We start from the raw sequence: 24,422 nt of genomic DNA, 5'->3' as shown, positions 1-24,422 counted from the left end.
GCAAAGTGTACACAATGTGCAAAGGGCTATCCAATGTTCAAAGAGCTACACAATGTGTGACGAGCTATCCAAGGTGCAAAGGGCTACACAAGGTGTAAAGAGCTATCCAAGGTGCAAAGAGCTACACAATGTGCAAAGGGCTATCCAAGGTGCAAAGGGCTACACAATGTGTAAAGAGCTATCCAAGGTGCAAAGGGCTACACAATGTGTAAAGAGCTATCCAAGGTGCAAAGAGCTACACAATGTGTAAAGGGCTATCCAAGGTGCAAAGGGCTACACAATGTGTAAAGAACTATCCAAGGTGCAAAGGGCTATCCAAGGTGCAAAGGGCTATCCAATGTGCAAAGAGCTATACAATGTGTGACGAGCTATCCAATGTACAAAGGGCTATCCAATGTGCAAAGGGCTATCCAAGGTGCAAAGGGCTACACAATGTGTAAAGAGCTATCCAAGGTGCAAAGAGCTACACAATGTGCAAAGGGCTATCCAAGGTGCAAAGGGCTACACAATGTGTAACGGGCTATCCAAGGTGCAAAGGGCTACACAATGTGTAAAGAGCTATCCAAGGTGCAAAGAGCTACACAATGTGCAAAGGGCTATCCAAGGTGCAAAGGGCTACACAATGTGTAAAGGGCTATCCAAGGTGCAAAGGGCTACACAATGTGCAAAGGGCTATCCAAGGTGCAAAGAGCTACACAATGTGTGACGAGCTATCCAAGGTGCAAAGGGCTACACAATGTGTAAAGAGCTATCCAAGGTGCAAAGGGCTACACAATGTGTAAAGAGCTATCCAAGGTGCAAAGAGCTACACAATGTGCAAAGGGCTATCCAAGGTGCAAAGAGCTACACAATGTGTGACGAGCTATCCAAGGTGCAAAGGGCTACACAATGTGTAAAGAGCTATCCAAGGTGCAAATGGCTACACAAGGTGTAAAGAGCTATCCAAGGTGCAAAGAGCTACACAATGTGCAAAGGGCTATCCAAGGTGCAAAGGGCTACACAATGTGTAAAGAGCTATCCAAGGTGCAAAGGGCTACACAATGTGTAAAGAGCTATCCAAGATGCAAAGAGCTACACAATGTGTAGAGGGCTATCCAAGGTGCAAAGGGCTACACAATGTGTAAAGAACTATCCAAGGTGCAAAGGGCTATCCAAGGTGCAAAGGGCTATCCAAGGTGCAAAGAGCTACACAATGTGTGACGAGCTATCCAATGTGCAAAGGGCTATCCAATGTGCAAAGGGCTATCCAAGGTGCAAAGGGCTACACAATGTGTAAAGAGCTATCCAAGGTGCAAAGGGCTATCCAAGGTGCAAAGAGCTACACAATGTGCAAAGGGCTATCCAAGGTGCAAAGGGCTATCCAAGGTGCAAAGGGCTATCCAATGTGCAAAGAACATTTCATACTTGTGTTCCGAATGAAAACTGATGTCAGTTGAATTCCTGCGTTTTATTAACTTTTGTGGGTTTGTTGTCTAACCCTTATCGCGGAGACCAATACTGGTGTCCTTTTATAAGAACCACTACTTAAGTACGAGCCCAGGACGTCTAGGGTGAGATGCGGACGTCTGAACCACTGAGCATTGAAGATCACACTCAAACCCAAGCAGTATCTCTATATTAATAAACGGTTTGATGACTTGTTGAGGCATGAGTTAATTGCATAAATGAATGCATACATACACAATAAACATAGCGTAACGTCGTGAAGCGTGTATTGGGGATCTGATTTTAATGAGATTGCCTCAAATGGGAAATTATTCGGATAAATAGATAAAAAAGCCTCCTACGAAAAAGAAAACGTTCCATTTAATCATTTATTGTTTAATCATTAATTACTTATATTAATTATTTTGTTGAGTGGTTCACGCATGCGCGCTAGCTAGTAAAAAGGCATAGTGCGCCAAACACTAGACAGAAACAATGATAACAGAACAGACCTGAAACAGAACACGACAAATATACACAGTTTAACATAGAAAGCAAATACACATTTATTTCATAATTTCTGTTATATGTAAAAGTTTGTGAGGATAATATATAAAAGTTGTTGCTTTTAAACATAATTAGGGTGTTCTCGTAATGTGTTAGTATTTAGACGTGGGTCACTATAATTTAAACTCGAAATTATCACAGCAAAAATAATGATAATGTTTCATATATGTTTTATATTTATATGTTTATATGTTATTGATACATTTACTGGTTATATGAAAATAATACCAAAGTGTCCATTACCAACACAGAATCAACACTATCAAATTTTATATTCAAACACTAAAAAGACATGGTAAACAATACTATTTTATTGTCCGACTGAACCTTAGCAGGAGAAAAATAATAGTATTAACACAACACAATTCTTTTATCAGATGTGATTAAGTTAATGCTATGTACATAAACCAAAGAGCATTTAATTGCTACTTTGCATCGATAGAGAACATTTCATCATGCTCATGTGAGAGCAAAAAAGTTCCACCCTAAGATCTGCAATTACAGGACATATAGAGAACACATTTAAGTTCATCATTAATATAATTCGGATTACACAGTGTACATTACATGTATCCGCGCTACATTGCTTTGTCTACCTTGTTTTATATTCAGTATAACCACGTGGACATGCTTTTTATATGAAGTCGTAAGGTAAGCCACAATGTCAATGGTATAATCGAAATATGATAAAAATGGATTTTTAAGAATGAACCAGAAAGAAAATATTCACCCAGAAACGACGTCAAATAAATCGGAAACTTGACGGTAAACTACTAAAATTTGTCTTGCGTTTGTATAAAACAATAGTTTTAATCGAGTCACCAGTCCAAAAAAGAAGTGTATAATACAGGAATACAATTGCAGTAAAACAACAGTACAAAACAGCCCTCTACAATGATGTTTAGTTTAGCTGTTTTTAAAGATGATTTTTCTATTTTCTATCAAATATTTTGACAAACTAGGATACAAAGACCAACATTCTTGTTCGTTTTGTCCGCCTCTACTATATTAGAACTTGTCGTCATTATCTACTCCTGCTTCACCTCCATGGGCATTTCTAGGTTCGAATCGACCGTGACCGGTTCTGTGACGAAAGCAGAACTTGCATCACTTACGTTAACCGCTATTTTTTCACAGAGTGACTTCTGCACTTGCCCGCTCGTCAACACGTGGAAAATAAGAAGAAGCATGCCCTGAAAAGAAAAGGAATGTTAATAGTTCAAATATTATAAGGTTTTATTATTAGACAAAACATTGTAACAGTCGGAACTATTATTCGCCAAATCTACATAAACTCACATAATTATTTGAATCAATTGAAGACCTCTTAAATTGATTGAAGAGGTCTCAAGTTTTGTGTTGCTACCATTATATAGATATAACTATTTACAATCATTAACACTTCAATTGGATAAGAGAGGTCTTAAAGTCAATTGAAGAGAGCTCTAATTTAAATGTTGGGAGCAACAAATGATTCATAGATAGCTCCAATTATAACAGTCCGTACTTAACCATCACTGAATTAAAGATAGCACTTATTCTTTTTATTACCTTTTTAATTCATTTTTTCGGGAGCATTAATTCGGCTTAATTTGAAACAACACATATATTGAGATATCTACAATTAAGATGCATTAGCGATGCATGTCTCCTATTGATTTTGAGAGCTCTACAATTCAATTGCAAAGATCTTTAGGTCAATTGATTTTTAGATATCTTCATTGTTTCAATTGATGTTTTCAATTATTCGATTGGAGCTTTCTTTCTTTCGATCGGAGAGGTTTATAATTAATTGAGGAGCTCTTTAAATATTTCAGTTTATGTAGATTGTGTTTTCCGTATGGAACGCTATTTACATGGAATCTCGTCTTTACTTAAAATTAATAATACATGTGTAATATCTTAAACGATACGCTGTTCAATAATGAACTCTTAAATGTTTGCCGATCTCGGACCATCTGGTGTCTAGTCCCTTTAATGGTAAAAGTATGATTGATTTCGTCAGAGGCTTTCAAATGATGTAAATCAGAATCCGTCCAGCGATCTCCTTGGCGGAGACATGAGCTTCAACGCTAAGATATTAAAATGTTATTCACCTACCGAAATGCAGCTTAAATGGTCGGGAATAATATTCCGTTCAGTACCCGGTATGCTTCAGGAGGCAGTAAACTTTTAACTTAAATTAATCCTTACCATACGTTAACCAAAAGTCATCAGATCGTTTACATATCATTATTAAAAGGCATGAAGTCATTTGAGAACCTCCAGAGCAGTGATCTTTCATAAATACATTTAAATGTAATAAATAATGTACAATATATATTCTTGTATGGCCACGAAAAAAGGTGTGCACAATAGTTTTATCATGAATTTTCATTAGTATTATATTGATAATATTATTTGTAACCGACAAGAATGTGAACGTTTAACTTTAGATGTCGGATATTGAAAGATCGGCGAAGATGATAATCAATGATGAGTTCGTGACTCGTGCATTTGTCCTTTTAAGAACCCTCAACGTGTCGATGCCGAGTTTTAATTACTGCAGTATACTATTGAAGTGCCATTAAAAATGCTTAAAAGATGGAAGATGCTTTGTTGATCGTCTTTCCCTCTGGCGAAACTCAACATCATTCACAAGCCAATCATAGTTCATGGTGTTTGAAATTAGCTGAATTATTTCATTTCCCTATATTAAAGAGTCTTGTGAAATATGTTACGATATCACTGTACGGGGCCTTTTCATCCCTAAGGAGACAGAACTGATTCACTCTACCACTTGCCATTTTTGAAGCCCTATTAAGACAAAAACGACGTTTTTAATTTTGTTTCGTTGCAGGGCAACGAGTATAATTTCTTAATGCGACAAATAATAACTATATATTTGAGCTGAAAACTGTTACACAGTACTGTTTGACGAAGTTACGAACATAGCAGTACTTGCTACATCCCATAAGTGATTTTAGGTGGTCACCAAGATATCCTTTCTAACACAAACACCATCTGTCAAAGTAATAATGTCTATAGTTTGTGCAAACAGTTGTTGGACCTGAACATGGTATGGTTTCAATGAATGTAGTTTTGACCACACAAGTCTGGTAAACAAAACATCGAAAACGTCATGTTTTATATTTTTTTTATTTTAGAGGACCTTCTCATGTTACATTCAAGCTAGGCATTACTTGTAAGGATATATTTGATCTTATTTTGTCTTGGCTTACGTGTGCGCTTGCGAGGACGACAAACAGGTACTGTAGAAACACGGGCCCGTCAAAGGTGATGGAGAAGCCCAGTGCCCAGTGCAGCCCCAGGGCAGGGATTAGTGATAGGGACGTCTGTACCATGTGCCTGAAATAGCCGCAAACAAAGGTCGCGATTTACGATAGTTCGTGTCTTTGTTCTTCGTATATGTATACTTCAGCCTACTTTTGCCAGATGCTAGGGTTCATGAAAAATTCAATCGTAACCTTCTGTTTTTCAACAAATCCTAACTTCGTGACTTAAATTATAAAAAATAACTACTGTTTGGAGATGAACAAATTGTAGCGCTTACTATTAAAGCTGCACTCTCACAGATTAACCGTTTTTACAACTTTTTTTTTATTTTTTGTCTTGGAATGAGGAAATGTTTGCGTAAATTTCTGCAAACCAGTGATAAAAGACTGCTGACAAAAATCAGATCGTAGATTTTCATATTTCCGTTCGAAAATGTATGTTTTATGGCTTAAACAGTTACTAACGGTTTAAGAAAAATGCATAAAAAAACAAATTTTGAACTTAAATATAAAATTCTGCGATCTGATTTTTTGTCAGCAGTCTGATATAATTGGTTTTCATGGATTTTTGCAAAAATAGCTCGTTCCAAGACAAAATATAAACAAATTGTCAAAACGTTCAATCTGTGAGAGTGCAGCTTTAAACAAAGTTAATGATCATTCAGATACATAAAGAAATATAAAGATGTACCGAACAATCGTCTTTTTCTTTAAAGCCTTCTTTTGCCCAGCATACGCCGTATAGCGTATGATCAGCACGTACATGCAGATGTTGGCCTGAAACACACCATGTTCCTTACCGTCAACTTGTTTGCAACACTTTTTATACTGTAACAGTATTTAGCAAATCAATAGAGTATACAATGAGTACACTATCTAAATTGTTAACGTTAAACGTGTGTTCTAACCGTACATTTTTAATGATGCATTTTACTCCCAAATAAGATTCACCACAATTATTTTGAAAGAAACGTGCAGAAAACACGATATTTCTACCTTAGCAGACGACAGTAGATCACAGTAAATATTTCAGCACCTGATTTAATATTTTTCGCTTTTTAAGCTATTAATTACATGGTTACAATCTTGTAATCAGTAATTATTATATTTTCCATAAATGAATTATTTAGTTAGTAGTAAAAGGTTAATCACTCAAAATTTCTGTGCATGGGTAAGACTGTCCCTTAAACGTGAAATGTTAATATTTTATGTTTAAATATTTTATACCAGGATAAGCAGCCCCAACGGAACCAGGAAAAACAGCCTTTTGTTGTTCTCATACGACAGCCAGCATCTGGAGAAAAATCAAATTGCTGGAGACAATACCGCTTATGTCACACATAATGTTTGATCCAGAGTACCAGTCCCACCAGAGGCTTTCATGCGTTCAAACTGGCGCAAGAACTGATCAGATTTGATCGCATTTTCTGTCTTTCAAACTGTCAGCAGTATTGATCAGAATCCTTAACCCTGAATCCGTATTTGCAACTAATATTCTTACAATTTATCACCATCATGAATACAGTTAATGGTTGGAAATACCTGGTTCCGGGTCCAACGAAGTTCTGGCGAGGGATGGCGGTAACCATGACAACAATAAATGGGAGAAGCCATATACACGTCAGGTAGAAACCGCGACGTCGAAACGCCGTCAGCGACATCGGCCCGAACTGCAACGGAAGAATGTAGAGATGTCTTGCAAAAGAGTAGTGAAATTTCAGTATGAAAATTCAACAAAACTTGAAACTTTGAAATGTTATGTCGCTTTGCAAAACCATATTTCAGTAAACAGTGATTCAATTATGATGATGGATCGTATCAAGTCATGTTCAGATGCCGGAGGTCAAAAACTGGTCTTCTTACTTCTTTGAAAACCAAAACAAAATACAAGTAAGACGTTACAACTGACCTTTGATCCCAGGTGGACGGCGAAGGCCAAGGATGAGAAGTGTAGACACAGGAAGAAGTACTGGATAAGCCCCGCCGCGATATCACACATTACCTAGACACAGGACGGACCCATATTAGTACTGAGAGCGGAGCTGACCCTGGAACCGAGGTGAACGGCTCAGCCCCGCCGCGATATTGCACACCACCTAGACATAGGACGGACACATATTAGTAAATAGGGCGGGCCTGACTCTAGAGCCGAGGTGAACGGCTGAGGCCCGCCGCGATATCACACATCACCTAGACACTGGACGGACACATATGAGGTGAACGGCTCAGACCCGCCGCGATATCACACATCACCTAGACACTGGACGGACACATATTGGTACATAGGGCGGGGCTGACTCTGGAGCCGAGGTGAACGGCTCAGCCCCGCCGCGATATCACATCTCACCTAGACACTGGACGGACACAAATTAGTACATAGGGCGGGGCTGACTCTGGAGCCGAGGTGAACGGCTCAGCCCCGCCGCGATATCACACCTCACCTAGACACTGGACGGACACATATTGGTATATAGGGCGGGCCTGACTCTAGAGCCAAGGTGAACGGCTCAGCCCCGCCGCGATATCACACCTCACCTAGACACTGGACGGACACATATTGGTATATAGGGCGGGCCTGACTCTAGAGCCAAGGTGAACGGCTAAGGCCCGCCGCGATATCACACCTCACCTAGACACTGGACGGACACATATTGGTATATAGGGCGGGCCTGACTCTAGAGCCGAGGTGAACGGCTCAGCCCCGCCGCGATATCACACCTCACCTAGACACTGGACGGACACATATTGGAATATAGGGCGGGGCTGACTCTGGAGCCGAGGTGAACGACTCAGCCCCGCCGCGATATCACACCTCACCTAGACACTGGACGGACACAAATTAGTACATATGACGGGGCTGACTCTAGAGCCGAGGTGAACGGCTGAGGCCCGCCGCGATATCACACATCACCTAGACACAGGACGGACACATATGAGGTAAACGGCTCAGACCCGCCGCAATATCACAGGTCACCTAGACACTGGACGGACACATATAAGTACATGGGGCGGGGCTGACTCTAGAGCCGAGGTGAACGGCTGAGGCCCGCCACGATATCACACGTCACCTAGACACTGGACGGACACATATTAGTACATAGGGCGGGCCTGACTCTAGAGCCGAGGTGAACGGCTCAGCCCCGCCGCGATATCACACATCACCTAGACACTGGACGGACACATATTAGTACATAGGGCGGGCCTGACTCTAGAGCCAAGGTGAACGGCTAAGGCCCGCCGCGATATCACACATCACCTAGACACAGGACGGACACATATTAGAGGGCTGTGTTGACCTTGAAACGGCTCAGTCCCGTCGCGAAATCACACATTACTTTCATACATGGTGGATTTATCGAAAAACATTTTAAACAAAATGCATGTATAACGATATTGCTACATTGGGGCGAGTCAAGGTAGTTTGATCCCCCGGTTAGCGCAGTGGTTAACGCACCCGCTTTTCACCAAGGCGACCCGGGTTCGATTCCCAGCCTGGGCGCATGTGAGTTATGTTAGTGGTCACCAAGCCGGACAAGTGTGCTTTCTCCGGGTACTCCGGTTTGCTCCTAAACACAAGACCACACTCTTGCGCAACAAAATTGAACAACGAGCCAACGAGAGTGACTTAGGATAATAACTTTCTTCACTATCACTGTAAAATATATATTGTTTAAACTGGACTATGAAAATAACAATAAACCTTTTTTTTAATATCAAAATCAATTTTATGTATGTAGTTGGGCTTATTGATATAAGCTAGTTAAGTCTGTAAAGTTTCGAGAGATCGGGCCAGGTGTTAAGCTTGACTGTCTTACCGGATTGGGATATCCGGTGTTCTCGGAGCCGATGAAGGAGAGCTGCGCTGCCATAAGCACGAGACACTGGTTACCCGTGATGAACAGGCCGTCACTCCTGATACTAGATCATACGGACATTCAAATCGTTCAAAGGTTTAAGAATATGTTGTTTAATACCAGGAATGGTTATTGGTTATCATTTCTGGTGACACAGCCAGGTACTTTATGGATGAATGACCGCCTTCCCCGATATGGGTCGACTGTTTAACCCCGCCAACGTTTTGACATGACCTACATGCTTACGATGGAATCCGTTTGTAGTTCTAGCTGCATTAGGTTATTAACAAAAATAAAGAGAGTGCGGTATATATATTTCAAATGTCATCAATTCCGAGCTCAACTAGTTTGATACTTGTGCAAATTCATATATTATGATAGAAGATTGCCTTGCATACTCACGGCAATAGACAGAGAAGGCTGAAGCTCATGACACAGGCAATGATGGTCAGTGCGCCCCCTATCTCCGAGATCTGAACCATCCGGTGGAGGTCCGCCTCCGTCAACGACTGTGGAGGCAATATGTATATGTGGAAAAAGTCATTGAAAAAACAAATACGAACATGGTTTGTCGAGTCGGGTGTCTCCGATCTTAGAGCTGTAAACCGGCCGATGAAGATCCACGTTTGTCAAACACTAGTCAAAATGTTCTAATTTGTCTGCACATCCATTCCCATTAATGTGTGTGTGTGTGTGTTTTTTAAAGTATTTTATGTAGACGATGCCGGTTCCAGACACAAAAGATCACGTTATTGTTACATTGGGGATGTCAAAGTCATTATAATAATCGATAATTACTATCAAAATCAAATTGATAGAGGGATGGTCATTCAACAATACAACACTCTCCTCACCTTTGTTTCGTTCCAAAACTGCATAAGAAACACATAGGAAGCCATGATGTGTCAGTGTTCCAGCCGGGTCTCAAGTCCGCGATTCGTGTTCTGACGTACGTAGTTACCTTAAATAGTCTTCAAATAAGCCCCATTCACTGCTCTGCAGTGATAGTCGTCGTGTTCTTTGACAGTATTTAAGCGTTGATCCTATTATGGGTAGAGTTATGACAAAAGTTGCTCTCATCACATTCCTGTACTGTCTAAACTAAAAACGTTCATTTGAATTAATTGCATTATAGTAACAGTACATTTTCATTGCATTTGACACAAACAAATCATTTACGAATGTTGCATTTATCCCAAAATCACAGAAACAGCATCAGGCAGTAACGTTTTGCTCGTGGCCCTTGCGGAAGTTTTGTGGCGTCGCGGAATAAAGGGTCGAGGCTGCAGACAGATCCACAAGTTAATTAATTACGGAGTACTACCATGCATTACAATCGATAAGATGATTTCAGGAGCTAAGAAGACCGGTAAGGAAACCTATCACGAACAGTTATTGCCATAATGCCAGCTAAGTAACGAAACCTATCACGAACAAGTATTGTCATAATGCCAGCTAAGTATCGCTCCATGAGTGTGGAATTACATTCTAACATTGACATCTACTTTATTGATGACATGAAGTCACATTTTAATGATTAAGTATGGGCGGATTGAGCGGAGCGAACGAACCCTTCTTAATCATTAAAATATAACTTCAAGTCATCTAACTGTCTTAGAATACTAACTGATTGGCTTTTTTTAATGACTAAGCTTAATAATAAATAAATTGCCTATCTGTATTTCCATATGCTGAAAATGTAGGTTGTATTCTAAAGACTTACAAACGTGTCGATTTCATTTATTTGCGTGATCGTATTATTTGAAAGTTCGGCATTGATTTTCGTTACGCAGTTATTTACCTTATAAGTTATTTCAAATGCAGATGTCTGCTGACCCCGTATGGTTTTGCATTTTTGGAGATATCACTGCAAAAAAATACATTTACATACTATTTTAGCCTTGTGTTATTTGTTTCAACTAAAAACGAACATGGACTGACATATTTTGAGATTATTAAACTTGGGGTGCGTTTCAGAGAGGCATTAACGTAAGACTGGTACCTTTCGTTACTTTTTGGTTAATGTTTTTTGGAGAAAAAAGAATGAGGGTACCACTCTACGTTAACGTTAGCGTACGATACGATGGACGATAGGCGTTTCAGGAACGTCATCATCAAATTCCCTGGTTTGGGATATTCTTGGCTATAAGTATGTAAAGCTAAGTTGTGCAAGATAATAGGACATTTTATCGAGTGAGCACTAAATGTTATAATTCACGAGTGGCTTTTTTCATATAAGCATTCTTTATTCTGCATGACTTTATATTAGCCATTTAAATAAAATAATGTTGTCTCTTTTAGGGTGAGCTATCCATTGATTGTCGACATATTCTCTCAAAACTTATTTACTCTTTCGGTACGTGACGACTGGAGCGTGGTACACCGCAAACAGATCTGTCAGAGTCCGTATCAATTTTCTGATACATAATAATATAAAGACGTTGAGTCATTTCGCACAAATTATAAAGCTCAATTAATTAATGATATGTTTAACATTCACTCTTATTAAAATGGCTTGCATACAAAATGATACTTGTTAAAGTATACAGTTGCGGCTTTGAACATATAATTATTACAGTGATATAAATGATACGCCATATATAGCTAAGTTATGGAATTGATACCACGTCCACAAACGTGGGATTATTGCCGTCCAAAAGAAATAAACTTGTTACAACTGTTTCTTTTCATGGCCATGATTGAAAGTACATATGTTACATAGTTCCGCCATTGGAAAGTGTGGCATGCGCGCCCGTAGCCTCATGCAATCTGTGACCGTATCAATAGCCATTCAATGACAGCCATTGATCTCACCGTTTCCTTCTGGTAGTTTTCAATTCAACGTTTTAACTGAACTCTGCAACATGTGTTTTATCAAATAAACGTATTTCAAAGAAATGCAGCACATGTCGATTCACAGTTGTTCATGAAAAGTATATAAATACAAATCAACGTCCAACATCATCATTTCGTCCCAAATCCAGATATTACCAAGAACTGGAAACAAGGATTTTTATATTATTTTAGTAATTTCATTGAGATTCAGACTTAAGGAGCATGCACTTCTATATCCAGAAAGCGCTTCTGTAGGTATGGAATGCATGAAAGCTATGGAATTTATACATGTGTAAGAGCACATGAACTATCTACTAAGAACTGCACACATACGGTCGCTGTTGACACAGGTAGAGTGTAATACAATTCACTATATCTGTGATAACAACGACATAGCGTGGGCGGGATATACGACGTCAACGTCACGTAACACTCGGCTGTACACGTGTTAGCGGTGAGTACGTAGTCACGCCAGTAAAGTCTGCCACGAGCTACGGTGTGGTGTGGGCAGGATGTATGTCGTTATTGTCACGCTAGGCTTTACATGTATTGGTTGGTTGTACACGTGTTAGCGGTGAGTACGAAGCCAGACCAGTCAAGTATACCACAAGCTAAAAGGTGGTATGGGAAGTGTAGACGACGTTATTGTCACGCTAGACTTAACATGTGTTGATTGGCTGTACACGCGTCTCGTGAATTAAAGGTGAATGCACGATTTATTTTATATGCATGTAATAATATACAATAAGTTTATGTATCGTATAACGATATCAACTTAATTGTCTCAAATCAATTTGTGGTATTCACTTTTTGACAATATTTTGAATATTTTGAACACTACATCCTCGTTATCATAAAACTCATGTAGTTTACTTGACACGTGAACGTTTTCTATATGCATTAAATAGAATGTGTTGTAATATGATATATAAAATTTATATGTATTATGAACTAGTCGAAATCCATTTGCTCGATATCCCAGAGAACGGCCGAAATACTTCGAGCCTCGCGAATATCGAGCCAGGCGGAAATGCTTGCATAGAGTAAAAAATGATCGATACTTTTCATAAGTTCAAGACAACTAGGAAATCGACCCAAGCTATATCAAGCCTACGGGTTTCGACTGGAAGTTGAAATGGTTTGTTTTATTGACGATTTACTTTGTACAAGTATAATGGAACCGCAGGTCGTTCCATGGTAATTGACCAGAGTGACTCATAACAACCCGAGAACGATGCAGCGTCTGCGAACTGAACATCAAACGTAACATTTAGGACAAAGAGAGACGCAATAAGCAGCCGTTTACACAAGAGTTGCATTAATAATGGAATATTGCTAAGAACGTAAACTTAATAGACTTGCGACTTCTGTTTTAAGTTTCACCATGGTTCTTAACTATGTTGCCGATCGCGTAGTTTTATTTCTGTCAGCGCAGTGTTCGGCCTAGCTAGACGCAATAACTTTGTGAGACGTGATAGTCGTAATTTACGTTCATTTTGATATGATACTGACGAAACTTTCAAAATAACAAGAGTATCGCAAACGGATGTCATCCCTCGTGTGTTCTGTGGAAGCAAACTGGACAATTTGTAAATCCGGAGTTATGGACCTTGCTGCAAATGCGTTAATTTGTCACTTAAATACAACTTATACCCGAGTTTAAAAATGAACACCTTGAACGGCTTTTAGCAATTGCAATGTTTCAAGGTTCTACTCGACGCAACGGCTACCACCGAGGACAGTAACACGGTGTGCGACGCCACGGCAACCACCGATGATGACCCCACGACCACCACCGAGGACGACGCCACGACCCCCACCGAGGACGGTAACACGGTGTGCGACGCCACGGCCACTAACGATGACGACGCCACGACCGCCAACGAGGACGGTAACACGGTGTGCGACGCCACGGCCACCACCTATGACGACGACACGACCACCACCGAGGACGGTTAACACGGTGTGCGACGCCACCACAGTCGACCTCTATCGTAAAGACAGAGAAGCTTCAGACCAGTTACGGCGACATTGATGAATTCAAAGGATATGCACGACAACTTCCGCCTGCACCTTCAACGTTTACACCACATTATGTCCATTGATGATAAAGAGAACCTTTCCTAACGTCCAAGGTATAATTTAATGACGGTTTCTGAAACTTGCCTTACACAGGCCTCAATTAATAGGGTAAAAATCGTGCAAACAGTTAATGCATTGAAATACGAGAGTGGTCATAATAAGAAAGAAAATAGTTTCTTTGTTTATTTTATTTTGACATCAAATAATATATAAATCACAATTAAGACATGATTACACATTGCATAAGAACTGACATAATATTCAAACTCTCCGACATAACATAAACTGCAGTAAGCATGCGCAAGTGTTTCACAATAGTTAAAATATTCAACATAATGGTACCACAGGTGTCAGTGTCAGTGAGGGAGGGTGTGTATGTATACAACTTCACATATCTCTGACTCACACTGCCACCTATTAGGACTTACTCAATGTACCTCAGGGTTAAACTAACCCTTGAATACATTGCAAAAGGCGAGAAAGTGATAGGAACTGACAGAAATGAAAATTAATAGCGTCAATATACTGAGGAGTCTTGATACACTACAAGCAATCTACACTTCGCTTTAAAAAACAGTTTAGATCCCCTCCCCCATCTCATCTTTTAATAAACCTGGGAAGTTATCTATCTCCTTTATTTAACCAATGAAAGTACTTTAATACAGGTCAGGTATTAGTGAACAAATATTTCCATCACATTTGTATGTATTTAATTATGGTTATAACTTTATAACATTAACCCTTCTACAATAAAACATTCCTGCCATATATACACACAGCCTGTTGGGGAATCATATTAAAATCTAAAGGTAATGTGAAATGATTAACTCTTTTTTTCATATGATTCAAATACATGTACATATTTTTATAATATATTGTAGTCCGATAATCATGGCCATCGGCTTAATTCTGGCTAAATTAACTCTTTTTCATTTAATATATATATATATTGTCACCCTGAAGCAAACACTCAATTACTACATATAGAATAAAGAAGTAGTAATTGAGTTCTTGCATTAAGGTGGTGATATATGGCTTAAATGAAATGAATGGTAGAGACTCATTGTCAGTTTCTGTGCTCCCATATAAAGAAGTTAAGACACATTCACCAACATGTGAGATAAAACTTGTTTAGAAATTTCAAAAACACGACATTTACAATGCAATTGGTCCAAAAGTCACAGAAACATTAAACACCGCTGAATGAATCTATTTATAGCTAAACCCCAACAGCCAAAACAAAATGCACTTACCATACATGGATCCCTAAATAATAATTTAACTAAAGCATTGTGAAGCAAACACCCAATCTCATCTGTTTGTGTTTTTACAGTTGAACAAGGGACACAACTCATTAATAATTAAAGCCAGAGTTATGTGCCTTGCTTTACATGTGTATATTGTCACTGGCAACATGTGTACCAAGTTTCACTTAAATATCTTAAAGATGCACTTTTACTCCCAAATAATACCACAATTAATACAATTGTTTTAATTTACCGAAAAGGATGAATAAATATCAATATCAGTGGTTCTCATCAAGCATACTTTGTTTTATTTGAAAGAAAACACCTTATGATACAGTAGTTGATCATTGTAAATCTTAGATTTGTGCATTTTCAGCTATTAAATACATGGTTAAAATCTTTTTATCAGCAATTAATATTTTGCATAAATGCATTATTAAGTAAGTGGAAAAGGAAAGTAAGTAATTAAAGGTTTATCACTCAAAATGTGCACATGTGTATGTATTGATTTTAAATAGGAGTGTCACTTTAAAACAGCATTTGCCTGACGACACTGACACAAGGGTTATGACAATACCTCAACTTTCATTCTTCAAAAGACAGATACTAATAAAAATAAAACAACAATATATAACAATGTATTGCACTTTTGGTATGTAATGTCTAAAGAACATTTACGAGAACATATATCAACTATGAGCAAGAGAAAACTGTCTAATATTTCAGGTCCAAGCTAAAGAGTCTGAAGTGCTCTTTCATTTAATGTCACTTACATCTTACTGGCTTTGACCCTTCAATAAGTCTACCGTGAGACATGAACAGTTTCCAGTAAAAAATAAGCATGTAACAATTAGCAACATAACATCAGGACAATGTGTCCAAGACAAACACTGAGTCTATGTACAAAGCTATATTGCTTTCATCACAAAATGCTCTAGTCTTTTTTGTGGATACCCCCTCTTGCTATCTTACACTGCATAGTTTCACCAGCATAGTTCATTACCCCATTCCAAATAAGGAAATAGTATTGGGCTAATTAAGTGCAAAATCCAGCTAAATATGGTATCCGCAAAAAGGCCCATCAATTAACCTTTCTTGAAATTGAAGACCATACGATTTTATTTGTCAGACTCAAAATACCCTCTGTATTGTTTTATTGTACCAAATATTTATCTGTAGGCATTCCTGTCACATGGTAATTTGACATATTCACAAGCAAACTTATACGCATACAGTATACAACTAACATACGAAACCCGCAATAAATGTCACGGTCACAACTTCGAGGAAGACTAAAGTACATATACAAAGCAAATGCATGTCACAGAAAGCATTAATAGCAATACCGGCATTAACATATGGCATGGAATAACAGATTCAAATCACATATCAACAGTATGTCAATACACCATGTCTTTAATCCAGTAATTGTGACTGGTGAAGCCAGCAGATTCTTACCAACATGTCTTTAATTCTCAAATACTGCCTTATATTGTGAACAGCAAGAAGGTTTGCCATGTACTTGTAACATTTTTCAAAATGATAATAAGTTTGAGTATTAAACAAAATGTGTGTTTAGTGCAAGATTGTTGATACTCCATGTAGACATAGAAGGCAATATAACGGTTTTGTGCTAGATCCTTGAATTCACACATTGGCTTATAAACATTTTATGACTTTTAATTTATAGCACTGTATGTGAACATTCTTTGAAAGAACGCACCAGCACAAGAATCACTTTCAGTACATGCCCACATCCAATCAATCTCATCAAACTGTATTATATATACTCTGGGGGTATCAGTTCTATTGGTGTTGTATGTTCTACCCAAAAATGTCGGTACATATGCATCTAAAGACTTGAATACTACATAGAAGTTGCTTTTAATAGACTTAAACAAACACAGGCTGACCATTAAGTACCATTCATATATGAACAACAAGCACCTGCTTTTTTACTCATTTAGATTTACCACTGACTATTCATAGTACATTTAAAAGACTAAGAGTGAAATCAATATCATTTTCCACCTAAAATAAAATGAAAAAGTTTCTAACACTAGTTGAGTGGTGCACAATTAAGAAAATCAATACTGATTTTATACTGAAATGATGAAATGATGCACAGAACAATAAGCACACAACAGGTGTAGAATCATTCTGACTTCATTATGAGCAGGCTACACTCACACATGGTGACGACATGTCACACATCCCTACTCCCTCCAGTATTCGCAACAGTGATGACGCTGGGCTTGGTCTGTTTCTGGAGGGTCATCTGGGATGTATCGGGAGTGTGTGCAACAAACACAGCCAGGTTGTTAATGTTGAACACACCTGGACGACTGAATGACACAGTTAATGGTACCTCCAACACCTGTGGGGGAAATATTAGATAATACTTTCACAAATGCTTTTGATATTTTCAGTCCAAACTACATTAATATTTCTTTATTTTGTTGTATTTATTAACAATTTAGCTAGGTTTTAGTTCAAGTGCCATACACTTTGTATTTGTACCAGTTCTACTTTATAGCAATTGTCAAACACTCCCTGTCCCTCTTTAAGCAATTCCTTCACTGTCACTAATGCTTTTAAGAAATTACCAAACTGTCACTGAACTCCCTTTAAGAAATTCCCAAACTGTCACAAACCCCCTCTAAGATATTCCAAAACTGTCACTGAACCCCCTTTATGAAATACCCCCACTGTCACTGGCCCGCTTTAAGAAATTCCCCAACAGTCACTTATCCCCCCTTTAAGCAATTCCCCAACAATCATTGACCTCCTTTAAGCAATTCCCCAACAATCATTGGCCTCCTTTAAGCAATTCCGCAACAATCATTGGCCTCCTTTAAGCAATTCCCCAACAATCATTGACCTCCTTTAAGCAATTCCCCAACAATCATTGGCCTCCTTTAAGCAATTCCCCAACAATCATTGGCCTCCTTTAAGCAATTCCCCAACAATCATTGACCTCCTTTAAGCAATTCCGCAATTTTCCGTGACCCCCCTTTAAGCAATTCACCAATTTTCACTATCCCCCATTTAGCAAATTTCCAAACTTTAACTGTAACCCCAATTTCATAAAACATTCAGCTAACATTCCACATTCTAGTAGTATTTCCTGCCCCCATCAGTTTAAGCAATCCACAAATATTCCATGTCAAAGAATCCACTTAAGCACTTCCCTCAATTTTCAAGCTCCCATTTCCAGCCATTCCCCAACTTTACCAGTCCCCCATGCCTCACCTGTTTGGGAGCAAGGCTGACCTGCCTCTGTGTCTGCCCCACCCAGGAGAAGCCAGACCCAACTGTGTCCAGAGCAGGTCCACCCTCCTGGTACTCACTCAACCTGCAGGTTATATGAAATATATGTATGCCAATTTTTTAAAAGTATTAGAAATTTCTGATGTTTATTTAAAACTGCAAACTGCATTTGAATTTTTTTAACAATAAAAACCATCAGTTATCACATGCTAACATTTTCTGTGCAGTCTCATATCTTATCAGCTGAGACAATGTTGGGTGGGTGAGAGCGGTTTAGTGGTGAAGTTGTCCTCCCCTCACACAAGAGGTAGTGTATTCATGCCCCGCAAGGGGTATAAACTCTTGGCCTCTGCAAAAAGCCACTATCCAGGTAATGGACACAAGTGTAATTCATATAAGCTCAAAGCTGTCTTTACAATTGAGCTAAAGATAATAAGTACAATAGTTCCGAGGAGCAAACACCAAATGCTTAACGGAACTTTCTTCTATTTTTCATTTAAACAAGGGGCATAACTCAATAATCATTAAAGCTAGAATTCTGTGCCTTGCTATCATGTCCATACTGTCTCTGGCAACATGTGTACTAACATTTGGTTATCTTTAATGTTTTGTGAGTTATAGCCAAGGTTCAAGTGTTTGCAAAACAAGGAGGCCAACAATGATCCCAAGGCTAGTACAAAAACAGATGAGGTAATCAACTTACCTTTGTTGTGCCTTGCTTGTGTCGATGAGGACGATGACGGTGGCCTCTGAATTGTTCTGGAAGGTTAGCTTCACACCGAGACAACACACCCTGAATGACAACAACACAAAGATGACAGTCACCACCACTGCAGAAATACATAGTTTACATACATGAATTATAAATCAAGAAATACCTACCACATTTTTCATGATCATCTAATCCTTGCCTCCCAAAATATTGATCTAATAAGGTAAATAAGGAATAAAAAATGGCAATGAAATTACTATTTACCAATCAAGGCAAGTGTCCTATGACATTGATACAACAAAATAATTCTTGTGATTCTAGGAGTTTTTTTACATATTGGTCAGACAACTGATGCATAAAAGACTGCTACGACCTTGAGGTATGGCTTTGAAAGTGGTAAAAACGACATGGTTCCTGTATAGTTTATTGTTCAAGGCCAATTATTTATAGAAGTATTATTATTTTACTACACTTGCTTTTCAAGATATTTCTTCAATAACACTTGTCAACAAATAAAAGCTGTGACCCTGACATCTGAATATCAGAATCCCCAAGATGTACTTTTCTTTCAGGGGAGCAAAAATTTTGTTTTTCAACTGACATTGTTCACCACTTTTTCATTAAGCTAAGCTCCCCCTTACCTGGCCTTTGTGAAGTCATGGGAGATGTTGGTGGGGTGTTGGAGGCTGTAGGACACTAGCTGGGTGAGAACCTCAAAAGCCGGCTTGGTCTCCTCATCAGCAGCCTCCTCCCTTACAAACCTCACTGGGGCACGCTCTCGAGGTACCTGCACCAATAAAAAGCAATACTGACATGAGCTGTATGAATAATCAAAGCAATCTAAAATAATGTTTGACCTATTTGTGGCCTAATGAATTAAAGGGTCCTGTCTATCAGCCCAGAAATCATGGGTTCAAGACCCACAAATAGCATTCTTTTACAGCTCTTCAAATTTAACACAAGTTCAAGTCACTTACTAGAAACATACATGAGAGTGATCCATCCTAGCTTTCTTAGACTTGAGTTAAAATAAATAAGTATTGATTTAGAAAATGTTGTTTGAAGAGCAGTATTCTGGTTTTAAGCTTTTTCCATAAACAAATACTTATAGTATGTGTCTTATTTCAAATCATAACTGTAACATACATGTTGGAATGGGTATGAAGTGAAGATATTGTCTGGCTTTTCCACAACCACATGATGCTGGCCAACACACACAGACTCCGTCCCCGCACTGTCAACCACTGTAGCCTACAAGTAGACAATACAACTAGTTCAATCTCAATGTCAATGAACATAAAACAGTGGAATAGCACACTTCAGCATTTATGGAATAAGATCTTCTTTTAAAGCGTAATTGTTAAGAGAAATTTATGACAGACCTGGGACACCTTGGTGAGAAGCATCTGCGCTAACCAGACAAACAGCAAGTATTATCAATAGCTAAATTTACTCCTTAAAAATCAAAATCATTACAATGTAGTTAATGCATAAATCTTGGGAGTTAATGCCAGAATGTACCAAGTGACATTAAAGGGACTTAACACCAGATAATACAACTGCAAGAAAAAAAGAATATTGTCAAAAACTTACATAAAATTGACATTGTGTACAACGCAATGAATCTTACTTAAGCATTTATCACATCGCTTATGACATTTGCATCTATTGCATTTTTTGCAGATTTTTTCAATTTGAAATTTACTAGGGTTGTTCTACCCCATAAATCCCAGTAAGTTTAAAAAAGCGTCGGTATATTCATCTGAACTGATAAACAGATATGATTTTCACTGGGAAACCATTATAGGCTATTTTCAAACTGGTAAACTCAGATGGGTCAGCAACCAGATTATTACTTTAATTCTTTGCCTCATGTAAAAAAATTTTTTATCAGTTTGCATTCACAATTCCAGGCTTGCTTTCAGGAAATACTGTATTTGCCGATATTTGGACCATCTGGTGTCAAGTCCCTTTAAATTATAGGCTTAGGTATCTTCTGGCATTGACATCAAAAATCAAACGTAAACATGTCTGAGTTGTACCTGCCACAGTATGATAAGGGTAATGTCCATGTCTATAGCACAATTGAGGGGTGCAAAATCCTGCCCTTCGTCCCTGGTGGGCGGGGCTAGCTGGGCCGATGGTGACACCATTGTTGTCTGCTCCTCCAGTGTTTGCAATTTCACCCCTGACCGCACATAGAAGTCTCGACACGGAGTCACACTGCTACACAACTGTGGGATCAGGGAATTATTTCATTAAATATGTAAATAGGGTTACATGAATATACAGTGTTTAACCAAGTTCACAAGCCAAAAGAGGACAAAAGTCACTGATTTATTTTACTTAGTGAATACCTCTTGCCCTTTTCGTAGGTAGACAATTTTCAATACCAATTTATGAAACAGTAGATATTTATTTTGAAATGCCATATATATACATTTAAGATTAAAAAAACATAATCAGCCAAGACATTTCCAGCATTAAACTGAACAGTAAATTGTAGACCAAGTATACCTTATTTTCTTGGAATGGGATATCAGAGAACGTGACATTGCCCTCAGCTGACGGCTGGCTGGGCAGGTGACAAGCCTTCAGACACACCTGCAGCAGCTCCCTACTCCCAATACACACTCCTTGAATGTAAGAAAATATATATAGCTATAGGTTTAAATATATAAACCATGAAAAAGAAATTTTGCTTTTTACATGACATTAAATCCTTACATCCATGCACCAAAGAATGACTTATTTTTTGTTTCAAGAAAGTTTAAACTTTATTTACTTTACAACGATTGTCAAAAAAATAATATTAACTTATACTAATTCACTCCTTTTGACACAATATTACACTGGAGTGTGGTCTTGTGTTGTGAACCAGAGAACCTGGAGAAACACACTTCCGGCTTAGTTACCACCAACCAAAAACCCACATGCGGTTGCCTAAGGTTTTCCGTTTTAAGTGGCTTTCAAGTGGTTGCCTAGTTAATAGTACACATATTTAAGTACAGTAAATGACTGGTTATAAGACGATACTGGTTATAAGACGCAGGCAATACTAATGTCAAGCAAAATATTCTTTCTAACAGTGTATCGCAAATGATACCTGTCAAGATTGAATATTTTATAAAGCAAAAACCTTAAATTGTACATGTTTGTTCTCAAAATGTCAACACCTACAGGAAAGTATACAGAATGTGACAAAGTGCGAACAAACAAGACTATTATCGCAACAGTTTGTACTATTGGTATATTTAATCTAAACAAATTAGTTTTTTCACCATTTATTTCTCTGTTATTCTGGCTTCCATAACTTTAATGTTGATATTTATTTTTTTGATGTTTACTACAAAATAAACACGTTCCAAAAGGTAATATATAACATGTTCGCTGAAGTTCTTTAGCTAATTTCTCTGAATCCCAATTTCGGCCTGACATTGACCTCGGAAAAAAAATGTCAAAAGCTTGTACTGTTTGTAAAACGCAGGCAATTTTATACATCGAAATCTGAGGGAATATTCTGCGTCTTATAACCAGTCATTCACGGTTTTCTTGTTGGACTTTTCCATGTTAAACAAAAAATGTGGAAAGCTTTAGATGGCATCTTCAAAATCTTTCTTTAGCTAGCTCCCTGCTTTAAGCCTCATTAATGTATTAAACACATGTGAAGAAAATTGAGCCCCGTGCGGGCCTCAAAACCTGAACACTGCCGCAGGGCCACATACACAGTACATACCATTGTTATGGTACTTGGATAGAGACTGTATGGCCCACTGTTTACTGGCACAAGACACCTGTCGTACAAACACCTCCCGTACATGGCTACGTGACGTCTGCTGCTGTAATATTAACATTCATGAGATACTTAGTAATTGGAAGATACATGCATAGTGATTGACAGATATGTGAATAGTAATTGAAAGATATATGTATACCGGTAGTAATTGAAAGATACATAAATAGTAATTGGAAGATACGTGTATAGCAAAACGTGTATAATATATAGTAATTGGAAGATGTATTTATGCACTGTTTTGAAAATATCAGATTGATGACTCTTGATATATTTTTGGCTCCAACAGCTACCTGACTGAGGTTTTCCAGTTCACAGGAAATGAGGAACTCCCCTACACTGGGGGATTCCTTCTCACTGGAATGTTTACACGCCCTCTGGGCCACCGCTCGTACACTCAGGGACTCAACTGTGTTGACTAGAATGTTATGACGTAGTAAGCGGTATCTGTAAAAAATGAATCACTGTCTAAGGAAACGATTACTTTCACTCCTCCATGCATCAAAAATATATTTTGTATTATAGTCTAGAATACACTAGTTCTATGCATAAAAAAATTACTTTTGTATTATAGTCTAGAATACACTAGTTAATAGTTATCACTTTTTTCTAACACAGACGTGTTATCCATAATGAAGGAATCAAACTTTAACCACCTACCGGGTTACTCTTCTTTGCAACATATTATTTTCAAGAAGAGGATGGTAAATGCATAGAAAAATAAGACTTTTTCACTATGAACCTTAAATATCAAATATAATGAACTTACTTAGGTTTATTAGTCTGCTTAGCAGACTCGTAATAGAAGAGTAAATCCACTTCATGCACGCCCCCGATATCGTTTCCCCGCACCCAGAGGGGTAGACTTATACTAGAGTTGGGATGCAACACACCTTCAGGAATGTCAATATCTATCACACGTTTCACCGCACAGGGATCACAGTTTACACATGACGAGGTCTCGTTACAGTCCGAGGAACTAGTATACACACTTGTAGAAGTCCTAATGTCAGTATTAAGTCCTAGCACTAGATATTTGGGGTTAGATGTGGCTAGTTTGAGTCTATGTAGAGGAGTGGAGCCAACATTTGTAAATGTTACTGTCACAGGGTGAACTTCTCCACACAATAGAGTCTTTGGGAAATTTAAAAATGACACCTGAAAAGTATATACATTCCTTCTTTGAAGTCTGAAAAGTCGCAATCAAATCATAATAGAATTTCTACATTTATTTAATATTAAAGATATCAGTTTACATCAATCAACAATTCATTAAAAAAAATAGCGAACAAAAACTCTTAATTAAACTTTCTTCTTTTTGACAAATTTATTGCTAAACAATTATATTTAAACTGAAATATT

At 38.2% G+C, this 24,422-nt stretch overlaps 2 protein-coding genes across 6 annotated transcripts in view; both read right to left on the bottom strand.

The window, feature by feature from the left end:
* Positions 1-3,020: 3,020 nt before the first annotated feature.
* LOC128244471 (adhesion G protein-coupled receptor L4-like) lies at positions 3,021-10,020 on the bottom strand. Its single transcript, XM_052962473.1, has 9 exons — positions 9,976-10,020; positions 9,524-9,630; positions 9,083-9,185; positions 7,177-7,269; positions 6,810-6,937; positions 6,495-6,561; positions 5,959-6,044; positions 5,214-5,340; positions 3,021-3,185 (listed from the first exon to the last, which is right to left on the bottom strand). Exons 1-9 carry the CDS (start codon positions 10,018-10,020, stop codon positions 3,021-3,023), a joined length of 921 nt encoding a protein of 306 aa, XP_052818433.1.
* A 4,187-nt stretch (positions 10,021-14,207) lies between these two features.
* Positions 14,208-24,422, bottom strand: part of LOC128242892 (trafficking protein particle complex subunit 8-like) — a 29,131-nt gene continuing 18,916 nt past the window's right edge. For 4 of the 5 annotated variants that reach the window (XM_052960304.1, XM_052960306.1, XM_052960308.1 and 1 more), the window contains 10 exons: positions 23,830-24,218; positions 23,354-23,507; positions 23,004-23,106; positions 21,785-21,903; positions 21,310-21,501; positions 20,414-20,518; positions 19,909-20,054; positions 19,259-19,348; positions 18,538-18,640; positions 14,208-17,662 (listed from right to left, as the gene is read on the bottom strand). In XM_052960304.1, coding sequence (XP_052816264.1) covers positions 17,492-17,662; positions 18,538-18,640; positions 19,259-19,348; positions 19,909-20,054; positions 20,414-20,518; positions 21,310-21,501; positions 21,785-21,903; positions 23,004-23,106; positions 23,354-23,507; positions 23,830-24,218 — 1,572 coding nt within the window. In that variant the 3' untranslated portion in view covers positions 14,208-17,491. The remainder of the gene's footprint in view (positions 17,663-18,537; positions 18,641-19,258; positions 19,349-19,908; positions 20,055-20,413; positions 20,519-21,309; positions 21,502-21,784; positions 21,904-23,003; positions 23,107-23,353; positions 23,508-23,829; positions 24,219-24,422) is intronic. The other variant, XM_052960307.1, reaches the window with a different exon arrangement.

This window comes from Mya arenaria, chromosome 8, assembly GCF_026914265.1.
Source record: "Mya arenaria isolate MELC-2E11 chromosome 8, ASM2691426v1".
NCBI classification, from domain to species: Eukaryota; Metazoa; Mollusca; class Bivalvia; order Myida; family Myidae; genus Mya; species Mya arenaria.
Note: the sequence above shows the minus strand (reverse complement) of the source record. Positions and strands in the feature narration are given on the sequence as shown.